This window comes from Trachurus trachurus (assembly GCF_905171665.1).
Source record: "Trachurus trachurus genome assembly, chromosome: 16".
NCBI classification, from domain to species: Eukaryota; Metazoa; Chordata; class Actinopteri; order Carangiformes; family Carangidae; genus Trachurus; species Trachurus trachurus.
In genome coordinates, this window is record NC_139902.1 from 3936656 (window position 1) to 3952091 (window position 15436).

Sequence of the window (15436 nt, forward strand, 5' to 3'; positions counted from 1 at the left end):
TCTGCTGCAAAACTTTTTTCTTGATTCTTGATTTTTTTTTGTTATGATTCACTAGTGCTATTCCCCTTTGAGTCCAGAGTTTCCTGTTATCATCATCCGGGGTCTGCAGGTTGACCTACTAACCTCTGAACTGGATGATGTCATCTCTGAGTGCGGATGCAGCTGCAGCACGGCTCATTCACTTATAATACCTCTGGCTAAACAGTAGTGTTCTGTATATAATTGTTCATAAAGCAATTTTAAAAAAGGCTTCTTCTTTTTTCTGCCACGGTCAGCTTGAGGTTGTGGACGAGGACTTTGAATATGATGGACGTCCTCACTGAGTCTAAGGAGGATGTGGAGGCAGAGAGAGGAACAGCTGGCCAAAGAACAACAAACCGCTGCACATTCACGAATAGATGGTAGATGGTGTTGTTGTGGAATAGCACTCGTGCATCATGACTAAATACTGGTGAAATGAACGAGTTTTGCGGCAGATAATGCGTTATTTAGAGGCTGCATTTCGGTGCCCCTATCACTCCCACTATATATGGATATATGCAGCTCTCCAATTGATCTGAATATCATCCGAAGGACTCCTGATGACACCAAAGTTATATGGGTGAGTAAACCACCGTATTTTATGCCAGAAATAAGGTCCATGTTGTAAAAATGGCACTTCTCCTTTAAAGCTTCATCCAACCTTTCAGAACAAATGCACACAAGGTGATTTAGGAATGTGAAAGAACTGTTGCCCCACTTTTTAAAAATGGAACCAATAAGGTCAGATTATTTTTCTTGACTTTAAAGTCCTCAGTTTTTGTTTGTCTCCACAAACTTTAAAAGTCAGAGTAGCCCTGAATGCTTCTTGTGTGCGTCAGCATGTGGGTGGTCCGTCTCCTCTCTACTCACCTCGCAGTGTGGCCGAGGTGTGCAGGCCTTTGGGTTCATGCTTCTGGATGGTCTTGAGGAGGTCGGGGTCCGAGTCGAACAGCTCCCGCTGGTTCTGCCAGTAGTTGCCGGGAGAGACGAGCAGGCATCCGTGCTCGGGAAGCACCGACTGCATCCGCCGTAACCCCGGAAACAGGTCCGTCACCTGGAGACATAACGTCTCCAGACTGCGGACCCCAGAGCTGACGGAGGAGGAGAGACAAGGAGAAGACGGAGGTGAGGAACAGGGGGGGAGGAGGTGGGAAGAGCAGAGTAACAACACACGCAGAGTGACAAAGGCTCCAAGCAGGAGCAATATTAAAGGGATAGTAGCATTTTTTTTAAAGTGGGGTTGTATGATCTACAAATAGCTCCTAAGTACTTTAATTGCAGTAGAAGACTCTCTACACTCCTCCCGTTAGCAACACCAGCCCATAGCCCTGCCCAGAGATTTACAACATACATTGTTGTGAATGGACCCAAAGAAACGGCCTATTTTCGCGGCCTAAAAGAGGTTTTACCTGAAAAAAATACACAGTTCCATTGTTTGCTATAATATAATTTTTTCCAGGAAAAACACAGTTTTTATTTGGACCGAACCAACTGCTGAACGTAAAAATAGGCCGTTTCTTTGGGTCCATTCACAACAATGTATGTTGTAAATCTCTGGGCAGGGCTATGGGCTGGCGTTGCTAATGGGAGGAGTGCAGAGAGTCTTCTACTGCAATTAAAGTACTTAGGAGCTATTTGTAGATCATACAACCCCACTTTAAAAAAAATGCTACTATCCCTTTAATCTACCGTATTCATTATCTTTAAATTCTAAAACATAATCTAATGAAGTGGCATGCTATTAATCAGAGGTTTTGGATGTGATCACAGCTTCAGTAGAATCTGCTGCTCTCTTCAGCTTTCCAACAAAACAACAGAGGGGAGGGGTCTACATCGGCCTGATACCAGTGTTCAGGACAGAGCAGCTGTCAAAAAGCACGTGTCCCACAGAGTCACAGGCCTCAGGGTTCACAACCGATCGATGTTTGCTGGAAGTTCGCTTTTCTTCCTCATAACTCAAGGTCATGGATGTTTTTCTTCCACTCTCTAAAGGGAAAATAGTTTTGGGTTCAAGGGTTCATTTTGAACTGATTTATGTGGTGGAGGACAGACAGCAGTGGATCTTGAAAACAACAGTGTTAAAGAGACAGGAGATGGAGTTTAAATACTAAGTTAGTCACCACTGCTATAGATAATTATTCAGGAAAAAAGGGCAAAGAGCAAAATGTTATTATCTGGTTTGTCATCTACAGTGGTGGAATGTAACTAAGCCATTACTGAGGTAGTTGAAGTATAATTTTAAAAAGATAGAATGCACACACGCGGTGCTGCTGACGCTCAGTTAATGCACAGACAGCGGGAAGCTTAAGGTGGGTCAAGTAGCCTACTGCCACAACAAAATGTTAACTTTGTTAACTTACTGAAACTGTCTGTATGTTTTTGTGATAAAGTCTCTTTCGGGGACAGTCCCCAATTAGGCCGACCTGTCCCCGGATAAAGCTGTCCCCGAAAATGTCCAAACCTGGTCTAAAAAAAAAAAAAAAAGGAGAAGCCCGAGGCACAGTCCGACCTGAGTCATTTGTAGCTACATATTCCTGCCGAACGCGACTTGAACTGACGCGTCCGGTCCGGTGGGTTGGGCCGGACCGGCCGTTGAGAACTCAAACCTAAGCCCATAGGACTCCATGACAGGCAGCCCAGTCCAGAGAGCAGAGGAGAGAGAGACAGCACAGCAGCATGTGTGTGTGTGTGTGTGTGTGTGTGTGTGTGTGTGTGTCATACAGGCAAACTCCAAATGGGAATGTAGAATGTTGATTATAGAAGAGAAACACACATTTCAGGGCCACTGATGATTTGTATGATCAGATAGATCAGATGCTGTAGCTAAAGAGTACAGGCTGAAAATAAGCATGTGGGAGCCTCCTTTCACACCTGACAGTACAGCTATCAAGATAGAGATGAGGAGAAGTCAGAAGTGGTGGAACAGTAAAGTGTGGCCTGAAAGAAGCCCATGGGGAAGCAGAGGAAACTGGGCAATGACACTTAATAAAACAACAATAAAACTTAATAAAACAACTAAGGTGTAACAACCATCCCCACCCTGTCAGTCCAGTCACTGTTTGACCAGATGTACCAGCATGGTGGTTTAAAACAAACATTGATGAAATGACTCATATTTCACCTAAAAACCTGCTCTTTCATCTTATACCAGTTACATAATTCAAACTTCAACGGTATCGATACTAGTCTAAATGTAGACTTGGTCCAAATTATTAGTTTTTGACCTAAAAAAGATGTGTTTTGGCTGTAAAACCTACACACTTCTTCACACAGCCATGCACATTCACATGCAATGTCAGGGAGTGAGTGGATACACATAATATTGATCACATAACTCTCGTTATCCCTTATTGGTGAAAGTGATGCTGTTACAACCATCCCCGGTCTCCCCTAAATAAAAATGTTTTGAGAGATAGTTGTGAGTGAAGAAGGGCTCCCCCTCCTTACAAAAGCCAATTTAACCACCACCATACAGTATTTTTACGTTTCTAAATTAAGTCCTACTACATCTAAACACTCTTCACAAATTAATACAATAAAGTGAAACCTGTGACTTGTGTGTGTGTTCACCTGTCAGAGTGGACGTGGTTACGGATCTGCTCCAGCAGGCTGAACACTTGACCCAGTGGCGAGCGGAACACGTCCACCGGCACCAGGCTGCTGTCCCAGGGAGACACCGCCGCCTTCACCAACACCTGCTGGATGTAGGCCACCGGAGGACCCCGATACTGCAGCACACACGCACACACACACACACACACACACACACAGGCATGTTGAGACATAACATCAGATTGGTTCTGTTTGACTGAACCTGCAAAACCTGCTGTTAAACGATTCCATCTGTATTCTATATCGCTGTCCTGCCTCAGGGCTGTTATATCAGGACGACTGCTGACAATGTGACAACGTGAGCCGTTCCTTCATGTCTGCCTTCAGCTTTCATACTTAAAGGGATAGTTCACCCAAAATTCAAATTTCACTCATTATCTACTCACCCTCATGTCAACTAAGAGCTGAGAGAATTTTCAGAGTCCTCCGTCCCTCCTCTGAGTTACGGGGGGATCCGCGCAGCAGTATTTTTCCATATAATCGTTGTCAATGGATACCAACTTTCTTCGTCCAAAAAGGCACACCAAAAAACATCCAAATACCTCCATACTGCTCGTCTGTAATGTCCCTCTTGTATTGAAGCCCCGACATGAGAAATTGTTCCGAAAAAAAAAAAAAGTCTATGTTTTAAGCTTGTTTGTAGCGGAAGCTCCCAGTGTCTTGGTTCACTGCTCTTCCTGTGTCAGTGCAAATTTTGCACTGACCGGCGGAACAATTTCTCATGTCGGGGCTTCAATACAAGAGGGACATTACAGACGAGCAGTATGGAGGTATTTGGATGTTTTTTGGTGTCTTTTTGGACGAAGAAAGTTGGTATCCATTCACAACCATTATATGGACAAATACTGCTGCACGGACCCCCCCGTAACTCAGAGAAGGGACGGAGGACTCTGAAAATTCTCACAGCTCTTAGTCGACATGAGGGTGAGTAGATAATGAGTGTAATTTGAATTTTGGGTGAATTATCCCTTTAATGAGCTGCCGTAATTACAGGGAGACCCGTCTGTATAGATCGCAATCTTTTAGTGAGGACGTCCCCTCAGGCGCCAGATTAGAGGTGATGGACACAGTGAAGCAACAAAAATAATGTTTAGACTTTAGACTGATGCTAAAGCTGGGATCATGTACTGTGTATAAACGTGTGTGTGTGTGTGTGCACTGCCCTCTCTTCTCCCCAGACCCCTACCCAGTCAGGCCGTTCTCCCAGATCTCCCTGGGGCTCATGGGAAGGGACGCTGTAGTCTCGCACCCCTGTGGTGAACTCCACGGGACCCGTCCCAGGCAGGGGGAGCCTCAGTAACGGATAGCTGAGAGAGAGGGGGGGGGGCAGAGGGTTAACAGTTATGAAACACAAGTGTGAGAATGAGTGAATGAGTCAACTTGTGCAGATTCAGTCCGTCCAACAACATCAGCGAGATGCAGGTCAACCAGTACAGACTGATTGATTGATTGATTGATTGATTGATTGATTGATTGATTGATTGATTGATTGATTGATTGATTGATTGATTGATTGATTGATTGATTGATTGACTGATAATCATAATATGAAACTTTCTCCTAAGAGCCCAACTTTGGATATGGATATACATCACAATTAGGGTTGACCCAAAAAAATCGAAGCTTCGAAGCTTTGTTCGTTGCCATGGTAATCGATCATGAAGTCCGTGATTGATTGTTTTTTTTTCTTCCTTTTTTCCTTTTTGAAACTGGTTCTCATCGGCAATTGTTACATTAAAATGAGTAGGCGACTTGGCATCCTGGAAACCTGCCTGATTTTGGAGATATGCAGTGTTTGTTTGCCATTACTTTCATTATTTCCGCTACAATCTCGCCCCCCCCCCGGTCAGACGTTACGGTCGCCGCCACCGTGTGGCTTCTCAATGAAACACAACGGCGACAGCAACGGCTCGCGAGTTGCGACCATAGACTGTGTAAAGCAGCTGGCGACTGGTCGACCGGACAAAGTCCGTCGGCGATGTAGAAATGCATCAAACACGTTAGCGCATGTTCACCCCCCGCCCCCCCCGCAATCCCGCGTGTCAATCACTGGTGCAAGGAAAAAGACAACTTGTGTTAACTTATCCCGCTGCTTTTAAGCCTCTTGCTCTTGACATGAACACAGACAGGACCAGAAACATCACCAAAGCACCTGGCATCTCGCCTAAATTAACTGTGTAAACTAGGGCTGGGTATTGTTGAGAATCTCACGATTCGATTCGATTTCGATTCATTAGGTCACGATTCGATTCGATATCGATTCGATTCGATATTGATTGAAATGCTTCGATATCGATTCAGTATCAAGCAGAAATACACAAATAAGAGTACCAGATTTTTTTTTTTTTTAATAATTATTTGTTTAGTTTCATGCCTTATGAACAGCCATAGTATAACTCATAGCATAACAAAATATGACACTGCTTTAACACTGAACTACAGTGCAGCTACATTTAAATTAGGCTATGTGTTAGTTTCCTCTTGGAAAATAACTCATAACATTTTGAGTAATAAAACAATACAAAACAATATTATTAATAATAGCCTACTGCACAACTGAAAATATTGTAGCGACCCCGCAGTAATGTTCTTGTTATGATGTTTAAGTTCTGTGATTTCTGACTGACTGTCAATGTGTATGGTACGGGCAGGTGGGATGAGAAACTGAGGGGCTGGGGTGAGTGTGAGGAAGACAGAGTCCTGTCTGTGTGTGAGTGAGTGAGGAGGAGCAGAGGAAGAAGTGAGAGCAGCTGTCAGATAAGTTTGTGTTATGTTATTGACTTGTCGTCGGGTCTGACGCTACAATATCAATAACAACGTGTGCTTAACACAAGGGGGCAGTTGTCGGTCTGACTTTAGCTTTTTCGCGGCACGGAGAAATGCGCATCTGGTGGCTCAACCTGGTCAGTGGGTGCTTGAGCACCGGAGCACCCACGGAATCGGCGCCTATAAATACAAAATGAATCCCCACATCTGCTTTCAGGTTTGAAGGCGCTGGCTTAACGCTGCTGCTGCTACTCACTCCCATATTGTTATGGTTTGGTCTAGTGCGGCCCCCGTCCGTACAGCGCGAATCACACGAGGGTGTTGCTCGCAGCGCCCCCACTGGCCAGGGGCTTGAATCGATTCAGAAGATTGCTGAATCGATATTGAATTGCAGAGAAAATAATTGCAATGCATTGCTGAATCGATATTTTTACCCAGCCCTAGTGTAAACCAACATTGATGTTAGTTTCTTGTTTTTTTTTTAATAAATAGTTGCCAGTTGTCAAGTGCAAGTTTTTTTCCTCTAGAATTAAAGGTGTACAGAAAAGAAAACTGAATTTGAGCCCACTCTGGATCATACAATTAATGTAATAACTCATCTTTCAGACGATGTAGGCCAAACTTTGTGCAAAATTCTATTTTTGAGTAAATCCGGGATGAAAGTGTGTATTTTTTTTTTCGCATTGGATAATGCAGGCGCACGGATTATACGTCAGCCTGTACACGATTCACCAGCCACTGATATTGGATCCGTCATCCGTCATTCAAACGTCTGAGACACACACACACACACGGAGCTCGGTCTCGCCCCAAGCTTTGAATATCCCTCCCGCTCGATAACGACCAATCAAATTCGTTTTCCTCACTCGGGTAAACTCGTGTTGCAGCTCGTGACAACTCGGCGCGACAAACAGGACAAATGGCCATTTCTGTACACCTTTAATGAATGGTATTATAACACTCCTAATACACTCTATTTTTTTTCTACTTTTATAACACAAGACAGATTTTAGTTTTACATTCAATTAGTGTCTGTTGTACCGAAACCGTACCGAACCGTGACCCCTGAACCGAGGTACGTACCGAACCGTGACTTATGTGTACCGTTACACCCCTACTGCTGATAGATTAACACAGATTGCTGTATTCTGCTTGGTGCTACAGCTCCATGATAGAGGTGAGAAGGACTGCTGGTGATTTGTGCTCAACGTGAAACCAGAGCCTGGGGCTGTTCCTGACCTACTAGGTCTACCTGGAGAAACCCACTCCCTCTTTCTCCAGGAAACGGGTGGGTGGGTCCTTATGAAACAGGTTAACTACTTGTTTTCCAACATACTATACTTACAGTACGGTATGTGCTCACCTTGTGAATGTGTGTGTGTGTGTGTGTGTGTGTGTGTGTGTGTGTGTGTGTGTGTGTGTGTGTGTGTGTGTGTGTGTGAGGCAGTGAGTTTGGTTAGCGCACAGTGTCCTCCTGTCCCGCTGAAGGACAGAGCTGCTTTCTCTCTGCTTGCTGATCGTGTGTAACCACCACGTTGCAGGTTTTGACAAAACCACAGCTCATTCTGGTCCTTCTGAAAACCTGAGGGCTGTGGGAGAGAAACCGTTCAGCGCTCATGCGTCACTAAACCCACGTCAGACTGACAGTACTGAAGTGTGACATCGTACCGGCCTTTACCACTGGCGGTCGAGTCGGGACAGAGCACCTCAAGAAAAGCTGCCCACGGGACCGAGACACAGTTAGCACTTCACTGACTGAACCTAAAGGCTGTTTCAGGGTTTCTGCAGGTTTCACCAGCTCAAATTTAAGACTTTTTAAGACCGTTATGGATTAATTTTAAGACCTATGATTCATGATTCATGACAAAACAAATAACATAATTGGCTGCAATAGTTGCACGTTGGGTTGTTTGTAGTTGGAAATACATTCAAGTGTCACAATGAAGTGTCACAGGAGCATTTAATTTAAGCAATATTACCCGAGAGGGTGTGCTTGAATGTTGATTATAGAAGAGAAACACACATTTCAGGGCCAATGATTTGTATGATCAGATAGATCAGATGCTGTAGCTCAAGAGTACAGGCTGTAAATAAGCATGTAGGAGCCTCCTTTCACACCTGACAGTACATAAAGATAGAGATGAGAAGTCAGAAGTGGTAGAACAGTGAAGTGTGGCCTGAGAAGCCCATGGTGAAGCACAGGAAACGGGGCCTTGAAAGTCTTTTCTGGAATGAAAATTCCAGAGAAACTTAATGACACTTAATAAAACAACAAAGATAAAAGGTGTAACAACCATCCCCACCCTGTCAGTCACTGTTTGACCAGCTGTACCAGCATGGTGGTTTAAAACAAACATTGATGAAATGACTCATATTTCACCTAAAAACCTGCTCTTTCATCTTATACCAGTTACATAATTCAAACTTCAACGGTATCGATACTAGTCTAAATGTAGACTTTAGACTACTAGTCTAAATGTAGATACTAGTCTAAATGTAGACTAAATGTAGACTAAATTATTAGTTTTTGACCTAAAAAAAAGTGTTTTGACTGTAAAACCTACACACTTGTCCTTCACACAGCCATGCACATTCACATGCAATGTCAGGGAGTGAGTGGGTAAACATAATATTGATCACATAACTCTCCTTATCCCTTATTGGTGAAAGTGATGCTGTTACAGAGAGATAGTTGTGAGTGAAGAAGGGCTCCCCCTCCTTACAAAAGCCAATTTAACGGTATTATCATTATTACTGAAGAGCTAAGGCAGCTTACTACTATCATTTAATGTAAATATAGGCCTACAACTTGGATTTTAAAATGCATAATACATTCTTAGTTTTTCAGCGAACTATGTAATATCGCAATATATTGTATCGTGACCCAAGTACTGTGATACGTATTGTATCGAGAGGTCCTTGCCAATACACACCCCTAGTTGCCACTGTAGGAAAAAAAGAAAAATACACCACACACATTCCCTCTACCTCCTACGTCTCTCATTCTCTCCATCCCTGACAGACACCAGTTCAAAACCAGTGGAGACGGAGCACTGACTCAGGGTTGATCCACACCAACGTGTTGCTGTGAAAAGGAGCAGCCAGGTTGTGAGCTGTTTGTTGTTGACAACACAATGAAAGTGACATTGGAGACGGCGGTGGCCTCCCTGAGCATCGCCCTGAGCATCGGCCTCAGCCTGACAGATGTTACTGTTCTGTTTACTACAGTTGGCTCTGTTGCTTCTCAAGCAAAAACACTATGAGGTCAAATGAGTAAAACTGAGACATTTCTTAAAAGGAAATAAAAGAATCCATGTCCTTTTGTTTCTTTATTAAAGGACAATTCCGTGCAAATTCAACTCGGGGGCTGTATTTTCCTAACATTTTAGGTCTAAAAGAAGGAATCTGAGGATTTTCAGTTTAATCGCTCCTGTTTTGCGGTAGTTGTGTCTGTCCCCGCATCGCCACGGCAGCGATGAATAGAGCGGATTGAAGTTCCGCTGCTTAGGCTGTTTACGTCCCTCAGAACCGCAATTTTTTTTCCACAGACAGCGTCAGATGGCGACTCAAACATGCACCGAGAAGTTTATTATACTGACACGGATGAAAAAAATCAATAAAGGTCTTTGTGTATTGTGCAATGAGACAGTGGAGGGGAGTGGAGGGGAGGCTGCATTTACACTACCATACAGTACACAAAAATGTGTGTGTATTTATGCTAATTAGAAGAGCAGTTTGGATAATTACAGATTACAGGACTGTAGCTACTTGTATCAGGTGAGTGTGTTGAAAATGAATCCTAAACTGAGGAGCAGTTAATAAAGTTGCTGAGTCACTGGTATCGATCAATAACATTACCAACCTCCTTGTATAAATATTGCTTATTTGCCCTTTAGGATTTTTTTCGCTGGTCATCGTTGGGACGGCAAACTTTCCCTCTGTTTCCCTCCCTCACTTCCCTCTCTCCCCCCCGCTGCCTCCCCCGCTCTCCAAGGTCACTGTACCTCCACAAAGGCCTCTTTTGTGTGGAGCCGGCCCCCCTCCTGACAGACAGATGGAGGGACAGGCCTCCCATTCTCACAGGGCCATTTTCTCACAGCCCCCTCTGCCCTCGTCCTGCCTTAAACATCCCTGTCATCCAGCTCTTTTCTTCTCCCTTCGCCCCGGGTGCCGCTGGCTCGTCCATTTGTTTCTGCCCCCCCACCCCGCGCTGGAAGATGCTGCGCCGACGGCACGCAGCAGGTGCATGTGTGCGTTTCGGATAGCTGAGATTGTTTTTACAACTCAACTCTCTGACCTCTGTTCTCTCTTTTGACCGGTGGTTGAGCAAGAGCAAAAGGATGTGCGTGTGTTAAGCGAGTGTTTGTGCGCCGCTGACGACGGGGCGGGGGGGCTGTTATGTGAGTGCAGATGGCCGGTTCAAATGAGTTGGGCCTGTCCACACATCTTTCTACTATCAAAAGCTGCCTTGGTTTTTAAAAAGAGAAATTCTAAAGGCCAGGTTGTGCTGGAAAAGTAAAAAGGAGTTACTTTTGAAAAACAGGCTGTGACACTTGAAGGCCGGGTGAAAAGCCGGCCGTCACACAGAAGAGGTGAGACGTGATACTTTTTCAAAAACCTGCACAATGGTGCACATTTGCAGACCGTCACAGTGTTGCAAGTGTTTGTGCACGCATCGGAAAATGCAACAAACTGTTGAGAAGAGCTGGAACAAGAGGCTGAGCTCCGCGCAGGTGGCTCAGCTTCGCATGAAGTGGGTGTGAAGGCCCGACCGTCGGGCTGGAAAGTTACAGGAATGATGAGAAGAGATAATCTGATGTTAGAGAGGTGAGGAGGTTTATCTGACAAGCAGCTCTGATGGAGGATGACGTGCCAGAAACAGGTGGAAAAGTCTGTGTAAAAGTGTCCACAGAAACTTGTCAAACTGCTCGTGGAGGATAATCCCCTGCTCCGCCACTGAGCCTCATGTTAAAGGGATAGTTCAACATTTTGGCAAATTGGCCCATTGCCATAATCCCTATAGTCATAGCAGTAGGTTCGTTACCTTTAATTGTCGGTGCAAGCTATTTTCAGAACGGCCAAGCCGAGTCACAAGCTGCTCAGAGCTACACTACGGAGGCTGATGGGATTTCTAGGTTTCCCTCATCAAACTCATCAAATACACAATCCAACAATTCCAAAACGCTCTGGTGGACAAGTTGTGACCTGCACATTCACCACGCTATGAGATAATAACAGAACGTTACCAGACAGAGTTGTTTTCGAAGCAGAGACTACTTGCCGGAAAACTCCCCCTGATGGGAACACACATCAGCTGTTTTGCATGAATTTCCCTCTACAACAACTCTGGCAACGTTGTGTTATTATCTCATAGCGTGGTGAATGTGCAGGTCACAACTTGTCCACCAGAGCGTTTTGGAGTTGTTGGATTGTGTATTTGATGAGTTTGATGAGGGAAACCAAGAAATCCCATGAGTTTCCGTAGCGTAGCTCTGAGATGCTCCAGGCTCTGCCGTTCTAAAAATAGCTTACACCGACAATTAAAGGTAACAACCCTACTCCTTAGACTATAGGGACTATGGCAATGGGCCAATTTGCTAAAATGTTGAACTATCCCTTCAAGCAAGTCAACTACATGCACAACTCCTAAGCAGTAGTGTATTCAGCAATCTAACTGACAAGTTATTGACAATAACTGCACTGTCAGCCCTCTTTATTGTATCTAAATGTGAGAATGTAGATATGATTTTATAACTGCGTGCGTTATTTAACATTTTTGCTTCCTGTTGATGCTCTCTGTTTTTAACTGTACATCAAACTCTGAGCAAGCATTAACGCACAAGCCCCGACACTTCACCTACCAGCAGGTGAGGATGCTGGCCGAGGTGAAGAGGATGATGGGTACTGGGTAGGAGGCACACAGCAGCCCGTGGCGGTAGAAGGCCGCAGAGATCTTCTCTCTCAGCTGCTCGCGCAGCGTCATCCTGGTGGGCGGGGTCAACTCCCGGCCATTGGGAAGCACTGGGCGGCGGAGGACGGTGCGCCGCGGGGCATCCAGGGACCTGTAAGAGCGAGTGAGACAAAGACATCATCACACCAAGTCACAGAAATTATGAAACAAGTGCTTTTTCTCCTTCAAAATCTTTATGACGTTAAGTTTTCCGAGTCTTTTTTTTTTTGCTTTTCTTTTTTACCTTCACAGACTTTAAGAGAAGTCTTGTGAGAGCCAATTATCAGTAATTTATTTATCCCAAAACAAGATATTAATCCATTATCATCAAAAGCATTTAGAGCTGAAACAAAACAGATGATTCATGTCCAGCCCATTTCAATAATCCTTATTGTTTCAGCCTTTCTACCACGTCCTTGCTTCTCAAATGTGAGGATTTGTGGCCCTCTGACTCAATCAACAGTTCACCAGTTATATACATTAAATCTGAAAAAAACGTAAAGGTCCAGTGTGTAAAATGGGGGGAGATATAAAAGAATAATTATAACTTGGCTACGAAAACCAAACAAATTTTATTTCATAGCGATTATACACTTTTACAAATCTATTGGGTATATACAGTACAGGCCAAAAGTTTGGACACACCTTCTCATTCAATGTGTTTCCTTTGCTCTCACTGAAGGCACCAAAACTATGAATGAACACATGTGGAATTAACAAAAAAAGTGTGAAATAACTGAAAACATGTCTTTTCTTCTTTGTCTTCTCTTTCTTCTTTTCTTCTTCCTCTCCTTCTTCCTCCTCCTCCTCTATCTCTGACCCCTCCAATTCTAGTTTCTTCAAAGTAGCCACCCTTTGCTCTGATTACTGCTTTTTGCTCTTGGCATTCTCTTGGTGAGCTTCAAGAGGTGAACCTGACCTGAACATGGTTTTCACTTCACATGTGTGCATTGTCAGGGTTCATTAGTGGAATTTCAGTGAGAATCGACAGTGTAAATAGTCATGAAAATAAAGGAAATGCATTGAGTGTGTCCAAACTTTTGGCCTGTACTGTATATATGGGTAGTAGCTATATTCAGATTTTGCCAATAAACCTTGACAATTATTACACACTGGACCTTTAAGTCCTCACTTTTAAGAAGCTGCAACCTACCAGTAAATGTTTTCAATCAATTTTACAAGGAGTGAGTAAAGAAGGACCTGACTAAACCTTGTGCCACTACATCACTGTTGAAAGTGGAAGGAAAATGCCCTTGAGCACCATCCCAGAGGTGAACCTGTGTACAGTATATGGTGAATATTTTCTCTTCAGGAACTTCTGATGCCTCTCTTCTGGTGTAGGTTTTCATCCCAATGCTGAACATTTTTGAAGCATTTTGTGTTTTTAAAAGCAAAAAAAATCAAAGGTGTTGCAGCCTTAGAAAAGACCGTGCTTTAGTTTTCTCCTGGGGCTAGAAGCTGAGGTTTAAAATAAATACATCCAAAGAAAACAGTAGCCATGCATGGAGTCTTTTTTTTTTTTTCTATGAATGTTACTTTGCATCTGAACAGGGCGTACAGTATTCTGTGGTACATCTCCCCTGACAGACAGACACACACACAGAGGCTGCTTCTCATAGCCCTGCTCTGTCTTTAACACGTAATTAGCCGCATGCTCCGAGTGTTGGCGCGCCGCACATGTTGCCAAACGACAGGCACCGTGTGTTTTTCCTCCAGAGGTCACGTGGTAGACACAGCACTTAAACACACAGCTCATTCAGCACGCCAAAAAGGTGTGGACACATTCCTTCCGTAGAAAACATGCAACTCTGGCTGAGCGGCTCCACTTGAGCAAACTGATGTGCAAACTCTCATTGATCACACCTGGATTAAAAAAACTTTAAAAAAACAGCCGGCAGCAGGTTCCCCCAGATAACAGCCTCTTGTTACAGGACAGTGAGTAAATTCCTCTTTCACTCAGGTGGAAAAGCACAGAGGGATTTCTTTAGATCATTTATTAAAGCAAAGTATTCACAATCGCTCGTGCGTGCTTCTTGTGTGGTTGCGAAATGAATATCTTACGGTTTCGGTGAGTAAGCTCAAGACGTTACTTTAACGTGAGAAATTTGAGTCTGAGTATTTACACAGCTAGTGGGAACTCAAGTAACCACATGCTGTAAATCCATTTATTATGAATGAAGAAGCCCTGAAGCAATGTTAGAGGAAGATTAAAGTGACTTATTTTTTTATCAATAAAAGTAAAAGTACAATAGTGTTTGAATTAGTTGTGTCGTTATTGCGGCGCTGCTACCAGCTGTAAGCAGATGTAACTTTATGGTCTCCTGACTGCTGGCCCATTATACAGAAACACAGAGGGACATAGAATTTAATAGTGTGTGGCCACATAGTTCAGCCTTATTCATACCAATACCCAACCCAGGTATTTGAGTGAGTATCTGATATCAGGATTACATCAGTCCATGTCAGGTGCATCTCAGTAAAGTCAGCTGTCTTCTCCATTGTAGCCCAGACTAATAAGAGCCCATTAAAAGGCTCAGGAAACCTTTGAAGGTGTTTGGAGTTAATCAGCTGATTAGAGTGTGACATCATAAAGGTTATTTAGTGAAATGTTTGAGATACTGAATTTTGGTCTTTCATTAAATGTAAGCCATAATCATTACAATTAAAAACAATTCACTTTTTGAATTAAACTATTGAAATAAATTAACTTTTCCATGATATTCTAATTTATTGAGATACACCTGTATGTATGTGTATAAAAATGTGCTATATTTTCACAGAGGCCATTGTGCCTTGGTACCTTGGTTTTATCTGAACATCAGTCCAACTGTGATCAGTTTAACATTAAAAATATATCAATAGTTTTGATTATAAAGGCCAAATGTACACAAAACTACGTGAAAAAAAAAAAAATACTATATATATTTTATATATATAGTTTTTTTCAGATTTTCATCCTGACACAATATGACCCCACTCAAAGTCATTAATTCAATATCATATTCTGACTTCTTGAAACAGCATGACCCACTGACATGAAGACCGACTGAATGTCAACACAAGCAGAGGAGCTGTGTGAAATCTCTA

General features: G+C 43.4%; 1 protein-coding gene across 2 annotated transcripts in view; it reads right to left on the minus strand.

The window, feature by feature from the left end:
* scap (SREBF chaperone) overlaps window positions 1-15436 on the minus strand; it is a 56886-nt gene that overhangs the window by 37563 nt on the left and 3887 nt on the right. For both annotated transcript variants that reach the window (XM_083990442.1, XM_083990441.1), the window contains exons 2-5: window positions 12261-12461; window positions 4820-4940; window positions 3592-3749; window positions 892-1112 (exon numbers count right to left, since the gene is read on the minus strand). In XM_083990442.1, coding sequence (XP_083846568.1) covers window positions 892-1112; window positions 3592-3749; window positions 4820-4940; window positions 12261-12382 — 622 coding nt within the window. In that variant the 5' untranslated portion in view covers window positions 12383-12461. The remainder of the gene's footprint in view (window positions 1-891; window positions 1113-3591; window positions 3750-4819; window positions 4941-12260; window positions 12462-15436) is intronic.